At 41.3% G+C, this 19,346-nt stretch overlaps 1 protein-coding gene and 1 pseudogene across 11 annotated transcripts in view; one reads left to right on the top strand and one right to left on the bottom strand.

Annotated features, from left to right (window-relative positions):
* TFDP2 (transcription factor Dp-2) overlaps window positions 1–19,346 on the top strand; it is a 171,666-nt gene that overhangs the window by 138,271 nt on the left and 14,049 nt on the right. For 10 of the 11 annotated variants that reach the window (XM_067737623.1, XM_067737621.1, XM_067737626.1 and 7 more), the window contains 4 exons: window positions 4,459–4,621; window positions 10,708–10,854; window positions 13,623–13,691; window positions 18,068–18,219. In XM_067737623.1, coding sequence (XP_067593724.1) covers window positions 4,459–4,621; window positions 10,708–10,854; window positions 13,623–13,691; window positions 18,068–18,219 — 531 coding nt within the window. The remainder of the gene's footprint in view (window positions 1–4,458; window positions 4,622–10,707; window positions 10,855–13,622; window positions 13,692–18,067; window positions 18,220–19,346) is intronic. The other variant, XM_067737622.1, reaches the window with a different exon arrangement.
* On the bottom strand, window positions 7,355–7,674 carry LOC137224387 (protein FAM32A-like; annotated as a pseudogene).

Genomic DNA, 19,346 nt, shown 5'->3' on the forward strand with positions numbered 1-19,346 from the left:
TTAGCATTTAGTATTTATTCTGTTCCCTTGCCTTGATTTTCTTCTTCGATACTCTTATTGTCTATATATTCTTCGCCTCCCTCCAATATTTCTAATTTTCTCCTGAATATCACTCGTGGGAGTCATATGGGCTAGATTGTTGCAACCTCTTCAGTCTTTGTTGGCAGCCTCTTGCACTCAGCTGGTACTGAGAGGTCAGACTCCTTCTCATTTCAACTGCTGCTCTCAAATTGGCCTGTTGTGCTTTCTAGCAAATTCTTGTTGCCTATTTTGGGCTTATTCTGTTCTGAGTTCCATTAAATGCAGCCTCATTGAATATCCCTTTTTCTGCCCACGCAGACACTACTGTGTAGGCCTTTTGGCTATTGGTAGTTTGTATTCTGGCATTTGTTGAAGGTACTTTGTCATCTAGTTTTGTTGTAAATGTTGTCAAGGGGTTTAGGTTTTGCTGCCTAGTCGTTCCATCTGTTTTTATGTGGGGATTTGGAGAGTTTGAGAACTACGCTGCTACTGCTGTGTTCCCAGACTCCCCCGTAACTGGGGTGTGTGTGTGTGTGTGTTTACAGTCTGTATGAATCAGAATTTAAATAAATTGATGTCTTTTATAATCTGTAGATTCCCCCTCTGTATGTCTCTCACTCTTTCGCTCCTCTTTTCCCTTACAAATTATTAGTTGAAGAAACTCCATTATATGTCCTGAAGAGGAATCCTAAAGATTTTGCGTATCGCATCTCTCTTGTATAGTTTAACGTGTTCTTCTGTCCTCGGTATTTCCTTCAAACTGGTAGGTGGAGCTGGAGTCTTGAACAGATTCAGCTTCCATCATAGGTTGTACATTCAAAAAACAAACAAAACACTGGATGGGCCAACTCAAGGAAAGCAAACAATACAGAAACAGAAGCACTCCATTTGCAAAGTTGACATTGAAGAATAGGTAGTTCCATAGAAACAGAAAATAGAATAGTGGTTGCCAGGTACAGGGGGCAGGGAGGCTGAGGAATGACTGCTCATGGGTACAGAGTTTCCTTTTAGGATGAAGAAATTAGGTTGTGGTGGTGGTTGCACAACTTCTGAAAACCACTGAATTGTATACTTTAAAAAGATGAAGTTCATGGTACGTAAATGGTATTTCAATAAAGCTGTCATCTTGTAAAAGGAAGTTAGATTTGAAAAGGAAGAGGGTTACCTAATTCTCTGAGACTGGTAGGAAGGAGAGTTGGCATGGGTACACGTGCTGATAAGTTTGTAAGTGACCTCTCCCACTAGCTGTAGACTAATATATTCAACTATCTATTGAATACACCCATTTGGATGTTCTATAGGCATGTCAAACTGAACATCATTGCTGCCCGATAGGATGTAATACAAGCCACATGTAAGTTTTAATTTTCCAGCAGCCAATTTAAAAAGTAGATGGAGGGCTTCCCTGGTGGCGCAGTGGTTGAGAGTCCGCTTGCCGATGCAGGGGACACGGGTTCGTGCCCCGGTCCGGGAAGATCCCACATGCCACGGAGCAGCTGGGCTCGTGAGCCATGGCTGCTGAGCCTGCATGTCCGGAGCCTGTGCTCCGCAACGGGAGAGGCCACAACAGTGAGAGGTCCGCGTACCGCAAAAAAAAAAAAAAAAAAAAAAGTAGATGGAAGTATGTGAAATTGATTTTATATCTTTTATTTAATCTAGGATATCTAAAATAATATATTTCAGCATGTAGTTATAAAAATTATACATGAGCTCTTTTACCTTCATTTCTCATGAAGGTCTTTGAAATGCAGTGTGTATTTCACACTGACAGCATACCCAATTCAGACTTGGCACATTCCAGGTGTTCAATAGACACATGTGGGTTACACCTAGAGTACTGGACAGTGCAAATGAGAAGGTTTAAAATGGAATTCATGAATTCATTCCTGTCTCCTTGATCTCAGTAAATGACCCCTCCTTTTAAGGATCATTGTCCTATTTCTTCTTCCTTACAATCCACATCGATCAATCATTTAGTTCCACTGATTTTTTTTTTTTTTTTTTTTTTGGCTGCGTTGGGTCTTTGTTGCTGCGCGCGGGCTTTCTCTAGTTGCGGTGAGCGGGGCACTACTCTTCGTTGCGGTGCATGGGCTTCTCATTGTGGTGGCTTCTCTTGTTGTGGAGCATGGGCTCTAGGCATGTGGGCTTTAGTAGTTGTGCCTCCCGGGCTCAGTAGTTGCAGAGTGCGGGCTCTAGGGCATGGGGGCTTCAGTAGTTTGGCGTGCAGGCTCAGTAGTTGTGGCTCACGGGCTTAGTTGCTCCGCAGCATGTGGGATCTTCCCAGACCAGGGATCGAACCTGTGTCTCGTGCATTGGCAGGCAGATTCTTAACCACTGCGCCACCAGGGAAGTCCTCCACTAGTTTTTATCTTTAACATTTTTGCAAATCCATCTCTTCTTATCCGGTCCTACCAGTTTCCTGAAATTCAGCACTGCTTGCCTGGGCTATTACAGTAGCCTCTCAACAGGTCTTCCTGTTTCTGTTTCTGCCCTTCGTAAGTTACTCTGCTGCCAGAATCTCTGCCTCACTGATAATTTCACCAGGCCACTCCCCTACTCAATACCATTTAGCGGCATCCCAGTATTTCAGTAGTAGTCTGTGACCACAGTGAGTACTACACAGATGATTGGGAGTGTGGGAAAAAGAAAGTAGACATCTGTCCTTATTCTTTTGAAAAGTACATTTAGCATATATTTCTTAATGGACATAACACAGTAGAACATGTAAATAACTTATAAACGAATATAATTATACTGATGGAATATGATAAAGTCTAGGTTCCTTTGCATAGCAAACTCCCCATTTCCCCTTTCCCTCCAGCCTCTGGCAGGCACCATTCTACTCTCTGCTTCTGTGAGTTTGACTATTTCAGATCCCTCATGTGAGTGGAATCATGCAATGTTTGTCCTTCTGTGACTGGCTCATTTCACTTAGCATGATGTCCTCCAGGTTCATCCATGTTGTCAAATATGGCAGGGTTTTATTCTTTTTCAAGACTGAATAATATTCCAGTGTGTATGTGTGTATATATATATACATACACACACACCCCATATTTTCTTTATCCATTCATCCATCTATGAGTTTTCCATATCTTGACTATTGTGAATAAAGCTGCAATGAACATGACCGATATATCTCTTTGAGATCCTGATTTCAATTCTTTTGGGTATATACCCAGAAATGGGATTGCTGGATTATATGGTAGTTCTATTTTTAATTTTTTGAGGAACCTCCATATTTTTTTTCCATAGCAGCTGTACCATTTTTACATTCCCACCAACAATGTGCAAGGGTTCTATTGTAATTTCTCTACACTCTCACTAACACTTGTTATCTTTTTTTTTTTTTAATAATAGTCGTCCTGACAGGTGTGAGATCATATGTCATTGTGGTTTTGATTTGTGTTTCTCTTACGATTAGTGATGTTGAACACCTTTTCATATAGCTGTTGGCCATTTGTATGTTTTCTTTGGAGAAATGTCTATTCATGTCCTTTGCCTATTTTTTTAATTGTGTTATTTGTTTTGCTATTGAGTCGTAGATGTTTCTTAGATATTTTAGATATTAACCACATACTACATAAAGGGTTTGCAAATATTTTCTCCCATTCCATGGATTTCCTTTTCATTTTGTTGATTGTTTTCACTGATTCTTACTCCAGGAAGACTTCCTCCAGTTAGACTAGATATCCCTCTTCCCAATTCCCATAGAACATTGTGAATAACTCTGACTTGGCACTTACGTTATTATATTAGAATTATCTGTCATTATATGTCTGTTTTGTCTCTCTTCCGGCCTCAAGACTCATTGAGGGAAAGGATTTTGCCTCGGTTATCATTTTTGTACTTCTAGTCCCTAATACAGTTCCTATTATATAATTGGTACTCAGATATTAGTAGAACTAAACTGTGCCCCTGAAATTTTAATGATTAAGTTATCAAAGGTTAGACCTAGGCATTAACCTAACTTAAGATAACCGAAGATGTAGATTCGTTATTAATACCAATGACCTCTGATTGAAAATTGAGTAGATAACTGAACCTGAGAATAGTGGTATTTTTAATTTTAGGTGGAAAAAAAAAAGCTGTAGCATATATAGAATACAAAATGATAAGTATTGAGAATATAAACTCTGCAAGTGCAGAGTTTTTGTCTGTTGTTTTCACGGATCTTCTCCCAATGTGCAAAACAGTCCCTGGCACATAATAATAAGTAACTGGTCAGTAAATATTTATTGAATAAATGAGTGGGCATAGAAAAGCACTCTAGCTTTACACTTTATTAGGCTTTTAAGGCAAAAATTAAGTTTAAAACATTTCCTTATCTCTAATTCAATGAAAAATTGATCAAATTCCTGTCTTCTCACATTATTTTATGTTTTGTAAAGGAAATCTCTAAAGTATAATGGAGTATAATTTTTTTTTCTCTTTTAGCAAACGAAGCAAAAAAGGAGATAAAAATGGAAAAGGCTTGAGACATTTTTCAATGAAAGTGTGTGAGAAAGTTCAGCGGAAAGGCACAACATCATATAATGAAGTAGCTGATGAGCTGGTGTCCGAGTTCACCAATTCCAATAACCATCTGGCAGCCGATTCGGTAGGTAGATCATGCACTTGACATTGACTGTGATGAGTGATGCAGCGGTGTCCCTCTCTGGGTTGTCTGTGTCAATTCGGGGATTCGGACAAGCTAGGGAATCCCCAACTCCTCCTTTACTTGAGGGTTTCATAATTGTCTTGGGGAATTTTGTTGTTTTGATTTTTTGTTGTTTTGTCTTAGAAGGAATTCTTTTACTATTTATTTAAACATAAAGATGGACAAGTATTTTTTAAATGTCTTTGGGGGTTATTGAAGAAACATACTTTGTAAAAATATGCTTTTTATATTTGAATGACTTCAGATACATTGCTGAGCCTTTTAGTGTTTCTTCCATGTCTAAGTCAATAAGAAAATTGTATCTCGTTTTTAATTGAAAAAATACTACATGAACATGTTTATAAAAATTCACTTGTACCGAAGAGTATGTAATAAAAAATATCTCTCCTCTACCACAGACCCTAATCTGCCTCCCCAAAGGCACTCTTCACTATTACCAGATTCCTGAGTATCATTCCAGACATTCTATATGCATATATATATAATAAAATTTATTTCTTTTATTATTGTAAACACAAATGTGATTATGCTTTTGTATGCTTCATTTTATTTTAGTCATTTATTTTTAAAATTTATTTATTTATTTTTGGTTGCGTTGGGTCTTCGTTGCTGTGCGTGGGCTTTCTCTAGTTGTGAGCGGGAGCTACTCTTCGTTGCAGTGCGCGGGCTTCTCATTGTGGTGGCTTCTCTTGTTGTGGAGCATGGGCTCTAGGCGTGTGGGCTTCAGTAGTTGTAGCACACGGGCTAAGTAGTTGTGGCGCACAGGCTTAGTTGCTCCACGGCATGTGGGATCTTCCCAGCCCAGGGCTCGAACCTGTGTCCCCTGCATTGACAGGCGGATTCTTAAGCACTGTGCCGCTAGGAAAGCCTGCATGCTTCAGTTTTAATTTTATTTTCTTAGCAATATTTATCTTAGAGCCTCTTTTTTTAGCACGTATAAATCATTCTCACTTTTTAAAAATGGAGATAAAATTACATGCAGGGAGGGAAATACACATGTCTTAAGTGTGCAATTAAATTATTTTTTCCTTATCTGTTGGGGAATAATTTACATACAATAAGATGTATTCATTTCAAGTGTAAAATTCAGTGAGTTTTGACACTTGTATGCACCTGTGTCATCACCACCATAATCAAGACACAAAACATTTACATCACTCCCAAAAGGTTCTTCCTGCCTTTGTCATCCATCCCTCCCTCTCCCTCTATCTCCAGGCAACTGCTGATATGCTTTTTATCATTATAAATCAATTTGCATTTTATTTAAATGTAGTCATACTATAGGTATTCCACAACAGTATTAAGTAATAGTAGTAACTGTAGTCATATTGAGTCTTTAATTCTTGACAGTAGAAATATTTGTAGTTTTGCAACCTTAATTATGATAAAGGTTTTATTTTGAGATGATAGTAACCATAACTTAATTTTTTAATGAATGTTTATTTCTTTTTTCTTAATTAAAACAATTAGGAATGGATGCTGAGTTTAATCAAACTCTGGATAGTTTTCTGGAATTTTAGGATTTTTACACTGGTATTAATGAATGAGATTGGTGAGGGTTGTTTTTACTTTTGTTTTTACCATCTTTGCTGTTTTTTTAATAACTTTTTTCCCTTTATTCTGCAGTTCACATGAGTCCCAGACTGGTTTCTCTTCTGGCTTTGTTATTCTTTCAGTGTCTTTGTCAATACAGACATTTCTCCCAGTAGCATATGCAGTTTGATCCCTATCCAGTGAGTACACATAGGCCTTCAAAGTTCCTGGTTCTCCAGCATCAGAACCTGGGTCCTCCTTTTTGACTGCACCCATGTCTGTCTGTGCTGGGACTCTGCCGCCTTGGTCCCATCACCCTTGAGGTATCCTTAGGCCAGGAACGCCAAACACATTAACGTGCCAAATCTGAATAAATACGGGAACTACTTCGATCTTAGCGTTGAGAGTAGGGAAGCAGACTGTGTCTGAGTTCTGTTACAAAGAATGCTGTACGCGATTGGCAGCGTCTGCCTTGGCAACACTCACTAGACATGTCGGGAATGGAGTATTGGGAGGAGAGGCTACGAGCTGGCCCAGATTCAGAAAGGGACAAGGGGTATATTCCATCGTCACCTTAGGTAGTTGTTCTGCTGCCCAGGCTGCGTTGTCTCACGGGCCAGGTGGCTGGGGAGGGTGACTGAAGGCTCCCCAGGCTCTTGGTGGAAGAGCAGAAGCCCCAAGCTAGAGGGAGCTTGGCAGGGCAGCCCATGCAGGGCCCTAAGGGGGTGTACATGCTGCAGGCTGCCCTGGCATCAGCTCCTTGTCCTCTGGAGTCAGCCTCACGCAGGCAAAGGCAGCTGGATGGCTGTCAAAGAGGCAGATGCAGCTCAGGGGTGCAAACACTCTTCCATGGCACTTACCCAGAAACAACCTTAATCTCTGGATAAACTTGCAAAAACTCCCATTCCAAACTAAAATGGTTTACCTCCTGTGTGCTACCAAGAAATCAGAATAAAAGGACAGTCTTACTTTAATCAAGTCCGGAATGAGGGCACACTGCTTTGAAAAGCACTGTCTCAGCAGAAGACACAAGGGTGTGTGTAAAAGAATGTTTCTGGAAAATACCAAAGGCACCAAACATACCCCCAGCTTTGCCTTCTGCTTCCCTTCCGTGCCACCCCATACCCTGGGGCAGGGAAGCTACTTTTCCCAGCTGACGCTGGGCATGTCACAGTGCTCCGTGAGCGTGTCCAGGTCTGTGTTGAGTCCTCTGCTCTCGGTTTGTGGGTTTGGGATGCTTTCTTCAGGGTCCTCTCCATTTGCTGCATCTCCTCCAAGGCCACCTGGGCCGAGGTCCACATTGCCAGGCCACACCTCTTCTCCTTGTTCTTTGTGCTCATTCCCATCGCTTCCAGGCGTTTTGCCTTGTCTTTGTCCTTTTTCTTCTGCTTGGTCATGCTGAGCTCTGCGGCACCTTTCAGCTTCAAGGGCCCCTTTTGGACCTGCTCGCAGGCCTCCATGGCGCCCGTCTGCAGTTCGGTACCATCTTCGCAATTTTGATTAGTAGTGTTATGCTGGCTTTATAAAATGAATTTAGAGGTTTTCTCTTTCTCTTTACTCTATCACAGATTTAATGGCATTGGATGTCTAGTTCTGTTCCCTGAAATTTTATAGAAATCACCTGAGATGCCATCTAGGCCTGGTGACTTGGTGGGGGGTAGAGTTTAGATAGCTTTTTCCATTTCTTTTTTGGTGATTAGTCTGTTTACAGTTGCTTTCTCCATTAAGAGTCAGTTTGGTATTTTATGTTTTCTTAGAATATCCTCCATTTCATCCATGCTCTCAAAATTATTTGCAATTATATTTCCAAAATTAAAAAAACCCAAACATCTCTTAGATTTGTTTGTATCGACCTCCTGTTTTGCAGTTGATTTCTGTTTTTATCTGTATTTAATAGTCTGTTCTCTTTCCTGAAGTTACTTTTGTTATTTCTCTACCCTGCAGACTATGATATATACTTTATTTACTTTTATTATCTTTGTTTAGTAATGAAAGTCTTTGTGGCTGTGACTTTTCCATTTATTTATTTATGTATGTATGTATGTGGCTGCATTGGGTCTTAGTTGTGGCACGTGGGATCTTCGTTGTGGCATGTGGGGTCTTTCGTTGCGGTGTGCAGGCTCTTCATTGTGGCATGCTGGCTTCTCTCTAGTTGTGGCACGCAGGCTCCAGAGTGCGTGGGCTCAGTAGTTGCGGTGTGTGGGCTTAGTTGCCCTGCGGCATGTGGGCTCTTCGTTCCCTGACCAGAGATCGAACCCTGCATCCTCTGCATTGGGAGGCCGATTCTTAACCACTGGACCACCAGGGAAGTCCCGACTTTTCCTCTTGTGCATGGCTTTAGCCATATCCCATTGATTCCGATATGTTATTCTTTAGATATTCTATAACTTTGGTTTTAGTTTCCTCTTTGACCTAAGAATTGCATTAGAAAAGTTTCTTGTAGTTCCAGGTGGTAGGAATTTTTGTTCATTGTCATGAATTTTTACCTTTATTACCTATGATCAGAAGTTGTGATTTGAACTTTTTCCTTTTTGGGGGGATTGCTTTGAGATTTTTCTTGTGAGCCATTATGTGGTGATTTCTTTTTCGTTTAATTTCCCTGGGCACTTGAAAAAAAAAGTGTATGACATTCTGATTTTCAGTGAGCTTCAGAGTTCTCTAAATGGTCTCCCAGCCCCCGTGTGACCCGGCCCAGCATTACCTCTCATCTCCTACTATCCACTCCCTCAGTTACTACACTCCAGCCACACATTTCGTGGATATGCTCCTAATCAAGCCATTGCACCTGCTGTTTCCTTTGCCTGGAATGCTCTTTGCTAGGGGTACATATGGTTTCCCTCTCCTCTCCACCGAATCTTCACTCAGCTGTCACTACGATGAGGCATTTCTTCCCAGCACTTCTCAACATCTAACATACATACATTTTTACTAACTACCCACCTCACTCCCGAATATAAGCAAGGGTTGGGTTTTTTTTTTCTGTTTATTCACTGCTTTTTTTTTTTTCTGATAATTTGGAAGGTTTGTAGTCTGTAGTTCTTTAATTTTTTTTTTTTACAACTTTAAGTAACTTCAGTATTTTATTTCTTAAGTTATCACCTACAGACCAGTATCTGTTGATTATGGAGGGAAAAATAGATCAATATGCCTATTATTTACTCCTATCTCCCAGTTTTCCCCTCTGCCACAGGATTCGGATTGATTAGTGGCAGTTGTTAAAAGACTATTATTATTATTGTTGTTTTTATGACTTTAAATGAATATATTGTGCCAGAATTGTTACTTAGTTCCTCTGCTTTGAATTCATGCCCCTTCCAATATCAAAGAGGAGATCAGCAGACTTCCTTTGCTGCCTCCTTCTGATATTTGTGGTTTTATTATCATTATTTCTAGTGTCAGGATTTCTAATATTTACATTCAGTTCTATAACTTAAATTTCCCATTTATTTAAGTTTAGTTCTATATTTAAATTGATTCAGTGCTCCACCATCCTTTATTTTCATGGATTGATTGGATTTGGTTCATATGACCCACCTGTGCACAGTGAGATAAGGGGCTTTTCCACAATGTAAATTAACACAGTTTCCTTCATGAAGAAAGTCTTGCTAACCGCCCCTCCCCCAAAAAAAAGTCAGCTGAACTAAACAGTGTGTATAGTGATCTGTGTGATTATATTTTGGTGCAAGTTCACTATTTTCATTGTATATTAGTAATGGTTCACAGATCAGCACTAGTGCATGGACCACATTTTGAGAAGCACGTTTACTAGAGCTTAAAACATGGATCCTTGGGCTTCCCTGGTGGCGCAGTGGTTGAGAGCCCGCCTGCCGATGCAGGGGACACGGGTTCGTGCCCCGGTCCGGGAAGATCCCACATGCCGCGGAGCGGCTGGGCCCGTGAGCCATGGCCGCTGAGCCTGCGCGTCCGGAGCCTGTGCTCCGCAACGGGAGAGGCCACAACAGTGAGAGGCCCGCGTACCGCAAAAACAAAAACGCAAAAAAACATGGATCCTTGACTTTTCAAAGTCTGATATCCTCCTAGGCACTGCAAGGCCTTAGCCACTTTAACTTCCTTATGCCTTTCTTATATATATACTATTATTGTCATGTGTATTAGTTCTATATATATTCTAGACTCTACAAGATATTATGTTTTATACAGTGAGTATTGAGATTTACCTTTAGAGTTGGTCTTCATTCCATCCTACATCTCCAAGCTCCCATCTTAGATTATCTTTCTTTTACCTAAAGAAGGCCCTTTAGTATTGTTTAATTTAGATCTGTTGGTAACATAATCTTTATTTTTAAGATTGTTTTATGTTTTAGATTGCTTGAAAGTATCTAGTTCATCTTTACTTTTGAAGGATACTTGCACTGGGTGTGCAGTTCTTTCAGGTCTTTGAAGATACTATAATAATATTAATTAAATATTCTAATATCCTGTGACTGTATCTTAACCTTTAAAATTTATCACTCAATAAAAATATTTTTTAGCAGGCTTATGACCAGAAGAACATTAGGCGAAGGGTTTATGATGCTTTAAATGTGCTAATGGCAATGAACATAATTTCAAAGGAGAAAAAAGAAATCAAGTGGATCGGCTTGCCTACCAATTCTGCTCAGGAATGTCAGAACCTGGAGGTAAGTGAGGAAAATCTGTTTACAGATAGTAGTTTGCTTTCTTTTACATCAGAGACATTTTAATTTAGAGATATAATCACACAGTATTAAAATATTCCTAATTGTTCGTTCATGTATATTGTGCCTTTTTTTAGCAGATTCTTCTATGTAGAATTTTAGAACTGGAAGGAGATTTAGAGAGGTCTAGTCTGACTCATGTCCTGATGAAACCAAGGGACAGAGAAATTAAATGACTTGATTTTTACTGTTTTTTGGAGATCTTTATTTTATTCTAATTTCATTCTGAGCAGTCTACTAATAAATGTTTGGTGACTCGTGTGATAGAAATGCTATCTTATTTGATGAAATGCTGTATCCATCCAAAAAAATGGATCAAGTTGGCCGTTTATTTCTTGTATTTAACCTTTGACTCTAGAATCTGCAACAGAATGGTATGGTATTTCATTTAAATCCTTATTGGAATGTTCAGCTTACACGAATTTTTGGATGATGTATGCCAAAACATTGTTTATTCTGTTAAGTTTAATCATTAGACAAAATCTTTCCTAAGTAGCATGTGTCCTGACATACTATTTCTAAATTGATTTGACATAATTTTACTGTCATGGCCATGAAAGGTAATAGACCAAGGCTGACTACAGCTTTAGAGGTGAATATGGTTGATTTTGTGGGTTTTTTCCGTCCCTTTTTCCCTCCAGCAAATCAAAAAATTTTGGTATTATTAGACTTGTGGATGGAGGGAGAAACCAGGCAGTCATCAGAAGTTCTAGAATAATGTTCTTCATGTGCTACGGTGGATATGTCCTTTTTTCTCCTCCTGATAGAGTGAAATTTGAGGGTTATATTAATTACCAGTAAGATTAAGCCGCTAACAAAGACTCAGTAAGCAGTAATCTATTAGCATCTACCATGTGCTTAAACAAAGATTATACGAGACAAAATCTCTGACCCCAAGGAGCTTTCATACTAATTGAGGAGAGCAGAAATGTAAAAGGAGTTAACCAGAAATGTGATGACACCTGTGACAGAAGTATGTACAGATCCTCTGGAAAGGTAGCTAAGGGAGGGCTTTACCAAGAAAAAGAAATCCCTGTGCTCAGTCCTGAGGGAGGGGTAGGAGTTTGCCAAGTGGTTTAGGGCAGGGAGGGCTCTCCAGGCAGAGGCACCGCCTGGGCTGAGGCAGGCTGAAGAGGGCGTGCCCGCCGTGGGTGTGGCCAGGGTACAGGCGAGGAGAGAGGGCATAGGTTTCCGAGTGCTAAAGCAGTAGGGACCTGATCCTATAAACAACCGAAGCTGCTGGAGAATGATAAGGAAGAGAGCTGAGGGCATGTGTTCTAAAGGGTCACTCTACTAGTGGGTTGGAAGTTGAACTGACAGGAAGGTGAGGAGGGAAGGTGAGGGCGGGTGGGTTGGAGAGGGGCTGAGTTCTGGCTGTGGCGGTGAGGCTGCAGAAGTGTTTTAGAGGCAGCGTCAGTACAGCTTGGCCTGGCTGGGTGCAGAGCGTGAGGGGCAGATGGGGGCTGCCCTGTCACAGCCTCAGACACAGGGGGAACCCCCTGCAGCATCTTTTCAAACGGGGGAGAGCACAGATTTTACAGTGGGTCTTCAGTGTTTCAGGACTCAAGTGTGGTAGTGGTTAGAAGGCACCATGAGAGAAACTCTCGCTGCAGACTAGATGGGGAGCAAACAAGAAAGACGCTGCTTAGCTCCCTGGCGGTTCAGTGGTCAGGACTCAGTGCTCTCACTGCTGTGGTCCCGGCTTCCATCCCTGGTTGGGGAACTAAGATCCTGCAAGCCACGCGGTACAGCCCACACAAACAAACAAAACATATTTATGGGACTTCCCTGGTCGTCCAGTGGTTAAGACGCCGCGCTTCTGGTTGGGGAACTAAGATCCTGCATGCCGCAAGGCGCAGCCCACAAAAAAAGAAAAAGAAATACGCTGCTGGAGTAGATAAGAAAAATGTCTTATTAGATGACGTTGGCTTTTGCCCAAAGACACAGTGAGGAATTCATCTACGGGAAATTCAGACTCCAATATATGTTTTCTAGGTAGCTGTGAGAGTGAGGAAAATAATAGTTATTTGAAGCTGGGAAATATGTCCCATAAGCATGTTTCTTACAACAAGTAGGGATTTCGTATTGAATATGTAGCCTCTCTGTATTAGCAGCTGTGCCTGTTTAAAAGGCAGTTAAACGGAGATCTTAAATGAGATCTTACCTCATTCTTGGCAGTTCATAGAGCAAAGGAATTAATAATAGGGTCTCTGAAACCAGGTGGCTTAGGTTCAAATCCTGGCTGTTGCCACTCACCAGCTGTGTGACCTTGGGCAGTTACTTAACCCTCTCTGTGCCTCCATTTCCTTACTGCAGAAGGGGTAACAGCAGTACTTACCTCTAGGGTTTTGTGAAGACGAATTAAGAGAACATGTGTCCAGGGCTCAGCTGAGTGCTGGCAAGTAGAGTAGGTATTCACCACGTGTTAGCTGTTACTCTGATAAGCGCTTCTGTAATAAATAGCAACAGGTACTGCAAAGCGAGTGTTCACTCAGGGGATGGTTGTCATCATGGCAGTTGCCACAGTTCTGCTGCCTTGCCTGCGTGCTCACCCAAACCCAGAAGGTGCGATTTGCCTTTACTTATGTTCGTTAAAACGGGTTGAGTGTCTCTAAGGAAAATTCTCGATATCTCAGAACTGGGACCTGAAAAGCGAGCAGTACTTTCTACTCTGCATATGTTCATGCTATTTTGTTACCTGTGTTTTAAAGATCGAGAAGCAGAGGCGGATAGAACGGATAAAGCAGAAGCGGGCCCAGCTTCAGGAACTTCTCCTGCAGGTAAAGAAGCGGGGGTGTGTTTCGTTACCTTCCCTGCCTGTACTCTGCCTCTCCCCTTACTTGCTTTGAGTCAGCGTTTTCTGCTTTGGGTGCCTTTGAGAATCTGGTGGGGCCCTGCTAGGGCAGCCGCTGCCACGCCCGAGCTCATCACCGTGCTCACGACCTGCCCACCCCACCGACATCAGGGGGCCTCACAGCAGCTCTAACGTGGAACATATTATGCAACAGTTTACTTTTGACTCTTACCCTTACTCTGAACAGAAATTATTTTAGCCCTTATTTGGAACATCAAGGAATAAGGCTAGTTAAATTTTAGGCGCTTTGAGTAAAACAATCTAATCCACCTGTAATACTTACTATCTGTAAGTGACATTATAACATAAAAAGCTTTGTGAAATACCAAAACTGAAGATGCATTTCTGTTTAGGAAAATTAAACTTTATAGTGTAATGAGGATCCCTGTATTTATGCTTTTTTTTGATAACTGTCTAGAATCTGGGTAATTTAAAAAAATATCGTAGAGGCCTTGTATAAAATCATGTGAGGTCAAATCACAGGGTAGATGGACCTTTTTTTTTTCTATTTTTGGTAATTGTCAGTTGGTGTAAAAATTCACTTTGAGCAGTACAGCGAGTCATTTTCAGTCCAATCAGAAAAACTTTGTAAAATGAGCCAGCGAGTCTTTATACTTTTGTTTTTAATCAGTAAATTATCTTTATGTGAAAAGCTTTCAACCAATCATGAAATCGATGTGGATTTGAACAACCATAGGTCCTATTTCACTTTTGGTGTAATCTACTTTTCAGAAATAAAGGAAGCAATAAATTACCAAATAATTGTAACATTTTTTCCCCCCTAAAATACTCACTTTGTCTCATGGACAGAATAGGTCAAGTATTCCTACATGTTCCAGATTTTTGTTTTTCACTTTCTAGACGTGTATTTCTTTGTTCGTTTTTCACATTTTACGTACACGTCAGAGAGGAAGGAGAAAACCGCTAGCCCTTCCACAGCTGTGCGTGGTCTGGGAAGGAAGGAGGGGAGGAAGCGGGGCAGGGGAGACGGGACAGAGGCTCCCGCGACGCAGGCAGCCCCGCCAAGATGTTCCCTCCTCATTAGGCACCGCCTTCTCGCTACCCTGTGTCTGCAGCTCACGCTGGCCCCTATGGGAACTACCTCTGGAGCAGGCGTCTTACGTATTTTTCATACTGGATTTCCAAAGTAGGCTTTGTTGGAAGAGAGCATTCTGCAGCTTAAAAGAAAAACAAAACTTGAAAGCTGACAGTTTATTCCTGTGCTGCTCCCCGTACAGCTCTGCCTGCTGAGAGACCTGGCCTGCCTCGCCGCCACCTTCCCCGGCTGCCTCTCTGTCGTCCCTGTCCCTGCAGCATCTGCAGTATTTCCCTCCCCACTCACAGACCCTGAAACCCTGTGCTAGGCCTTCCTCACATTTCCTCAAAACCCTCATGGAACATTTTGGAGCTTGATTTTGGGCATATGTTATTATAAAAACCTGTTTATCAGTATGCCTATAATTATCTGTTTATCAGAAAGACTTGCACTGGGCAAAATCGTCCTCATGTATGTGGTGCTTTCCCATCCCTAGATGGCCAGCACAGAGGATGAACTGGAATATGTTTTCCCCTGTTTATCTTTATACAATGAACATTGCTTTTTTTTTTTTTTTTTTTTTTTAAGTCCTGAGTTTCTTTTCCTCTACTGTCTCTCAAAGTAAATGTTTATGGAAGATTTCAACCCAGGCACAACCTAGCTGTCAACATTTATAAAAGCAAGTCTCTCTAAACATTAAAATGAAACCCCAAGTATAACTTCTAATCTCCTGGTAGACATATAGCTTATTTCTTCCTAGTAAAATTAAGCAAGTTGTCCCTAAACAGGAAAAATTTGCCTCGCTGCGGCTAAGCTAGCTTAATTTTTTTAACAAGGTCACAGCTGCTGACGTCACATGACCCAGGTCACTTTTACTTACATGGCACCCTTTCATCCTTGGTGATGTGGGAGAGGAATGTTGTGAGTAGCTTCTGCCTACACATAATCTAGATGCCCTGCTTTTGTCTGTATCATTGTCCCTTCCAGCCAGTAAATCTCTTCCAGAGCTACTAATGCAGGGCAGAATGAATGTCTGAATACACCTGAAGCTGCTTAGCCTCTGAAATAGATGTTAATGAGCCCGGAAAAGAACGAAAGGCTGAAGAAAATCAAAGGGCAAAAAATAAGGAACTCAGTCCAAAACAAATGGGAAATGATTTTTCTTTTTTACTATCCAAATAACTTTATATCTGTATTCACAGTGCTTTGCACAAGAAAAATCTTTTTTTTGTTTTTTTTTTGCGGTACGTGGTCCTCTTACTGTTGTGGCCTCTCCTGTTGCGGAGCACAGGCTCCGGATGCGCAGGCTCAGCGGCCATGGCTCACGGGCCCAGCCGCTCCACAGCATGTGGGATCCTCCCGGACCGGGGCACGAACCCGTGTCCCCTGCATCGGCAGGGGGACTCTCAACCACTGCGCCACCAGGGAAGCTCAAGAAAAATCTTTGATGCTATTAAATGTACACAGTATTTAACAATGAATCATACATATATAAGAACTTTTACTTACCGCTGTTTATATTCCACCCTCTACCGAGGCCCTCCCATGGCACTAGGACCACAAAGCTAGGAAAAGTACGGGGGTGTCTCCAAGATGCTTTTTCTAGAAGAGTAAGGAAGCTAGGCAGAAGTATTCAAACGTATAATTCTTTTTCCCACTTCTACAGTTTCAGCATATTTTTCCTCTATTAAGTGAACTAAGCATTGAATATAAAATAGCCTTAGTTCGTTAGCAGCAGAAAAGAACAAATTAATAAGTATGACTTAAGTAATGTTTGGTAATGAATGGTGTTGACAGTGATGGTTCTGGACACACTGTCAGGGCTAGAATAAATTGGTTTCCCTTCTGTTTTGTGCATTTTAAAAGAGTAAATGTTTACTTTCTAGGGAGATAGCACCCAGCCATTTTAAGATGACAGTAATCTTAATCAAGCTTCAGTTAAGGCCCAGGACCTAAAATAAACACTCGTAGGATAAGGTTGCTAAAACATAGAAAATAATTTAATTGCATCACTACTGGGTGAGAAGAGGGAACACGCTGATGGAAGGGTTGAAAGACTGTGACTTTAGGAGCTTTTTAAGCCAGTATCTGTTCCACAAGCAGATGAAAGACTTCGGCTGCGTAAGGTCTTTCTAGCTGTGGAATTCTGAGATACGTTTGCCTTATTTAAAGGGGGGTGGGGGGCTTCCCTGGTGGCACAGTGGTTGAGAATCCACCTGCCAATGCAGGGGACACGGGTTCGAGCCCTGGTCCGGGAAGATCCCACGTGCCGTGGAGCAACTAAGCCCGTGCGCCACAACTACTGAGCCTGTGCTCTAGAGTCCGCGAGCCACAACTACTGAGCCCACGTGCCGCAACTACTGAAGCCCGTGCGCCTAAAGCCCATGCTCTGCAACAAGAGAAGCCACCACAATGAGAAGCCCACGCACTGCAATGAAGACCCAACACAGCCAAAATTAAATAAATAAAATAAAATTTTTAAATAAAATAAAAGGGGGTGGCAGGGTCTCTTTCTTTGACTTTTGATTAATGGTTATAACTTAAAAGTAGCAGCAAAATTCATTGTAAAGATTCAGGCCTTATATACCTTATAATCAATGTGAAGCCTCAGTTCCCTCATCTGGAAGATATCAGGTGGGGAGGGGCTTGGACTAGATTCCAAACTGTGCCCTAAAGATGCTTAGAAGTTCTGTGAAGGAACTAAGCAGTGAATGAGGGCAGAGCTGGCAGGACTCAGGACTCAGCCCCAGTGCAGCCAACCAGAGCAAGGATGCTTTGATCTGTTTTATAAACAGTGGGTGTCCCAGAAGATTTCATTTGAAGAAAGCATTCTGTGGCTTTATAAAGTTTGCATATTTCTGGGCTAGACAATCTAAGGGGCATATTTTTAACCCTAAACTCTCAGGAGTCTGTGTTAGATAAACACTGTATCTGTTGCTGTATCACTCTAAGAAGAGTTGTAGGTGCCACTGGCTCTCCCAGATTTGTAAGATCCTGTTTCTATGCTTGATGGAAACCATGGGTCCCATTTTCTGTGATAGGATATGTTAGACACCATTTAAATGTATATTTTCTTTCCCTCGAAATATATTTATTGAGTTGGATCATTCTCATCTTTTTTCTTAAATGTTTATTTAACTCGTAGGTGAAGGGCCTCTTTAAATGCTCTAATTTTAAACTGTATTTTAAATGTATTTAATTCATTTAGTTCCAACTCACTTATCCACGTTAAATAACTATACGGGTAATTTTGTTGATCATTACAGCAAATCGCTTTCAAAAACCTGGTACAGAGAAATCGGCAAAACGAACAGCAGAACCAGGGCCCTCCAGCTCTGAACTCCACCATTCAGCTGCCATTTATAATCATCAATACAAGCAGAAAAACAGTCATAGACTGCAGCATCTCAAGTGACAAGTAAGTGGAGAGCCAGCGGCAGAGGGCGGGGCTGACCTTCTGTTAACCTGATTCCTATCATTTGCAAAATAAAGAAGGTTGTACCCATTATCCGAGCGCACCAAGGCTAACTTCCTTGGGGCTCATGAAACAAGCTTTTCAAACGTGGAGTGCTGTCATCTACTAGCGCTTGCTTCCACATTCACCCTCCGCAGGCCCCTCTCTAGAGCCTGGCACTGTGCTGCCAGTGCTACAGGCATACTGGTGCCCAAGTCAGGATGTGCACGTATGTACACGTATATGGTATAAGTCTGGGCAAGTCACTGCGGTAAAGTAGAGCGTCACTGGGGTCTGGGACAAGGTAGGTTCACTAGTGATTACTGTCATTTATGGTGGAAATAGTTGAGATCAACACGCGGCACTAAAGCAGTTGTTTGTTTTGCTATATCGTATTTGAGTGTGCTTCTGTTTATAATGAATGAATAGACATGAAAGTGCTAGATGCCTTCTCTGCTTGCTTGCTTTCCTATTATCTTATAACTTGAAGTTTGTACTATTTATGACCTTCATTCATTTTACTCACCCCCAACCTCTGGCAACCACCAGTCTGTTCTCTGCACCTATAAGTTTGGTTTTTAAGATCCACATATAAGGTCCATCATCCATGTCATTGCAAATGGCAGAATTTCCTTTTTTTTTTGGCTGAATAGTCCATTTTCTAAATACACCACATTTTCTTTATCCACCCATCCGATGATGGACACAGGTTGTTTCCATGCCTCGGCTATTATAAATCATGCTGCAGTCAGTGAACATGGGAGTACAGATATCTTTTCAGGATAGTTATTTCATTTCCTTTAGACGTATACCCAGAAGTGGGATTGCTGGATCATGTGATAGTTCTATTTTTAATTTTTTGAGAAACCTCCATACTGTTTTCCAGTGGCTGCACCAGTTTACATTCCCACCAGCATGTTTTTCACTTTAACTAAGATTGATGGCAATATTTATCACAGTAAGTGAGAAATAGCAGTTTTCAAAATACAGAATTTATTTGTAACTTATTTTACCCTTCATGAAAACAGTAGTGGTCTTCAGGCCATGACCAGTATCGAGGTCGTTAAGGGCATAGGGTGCAGAGTGAGGCA

This window comes from Pseudorca crassidens, chromosome 5, assembly GCF_039906515.1.
Source record: "Pseudorca crassidens isolate mPseCra1 chromosome 5, mPseCra1.hap1, whole genome shotgun sequence".
Lineage (NCBI taxonomy): Eukaryota > Metazoa > Chordata > Mammalia > Artiodactyla > Delphinidae > Pseudorca > Pseudorca crassidens.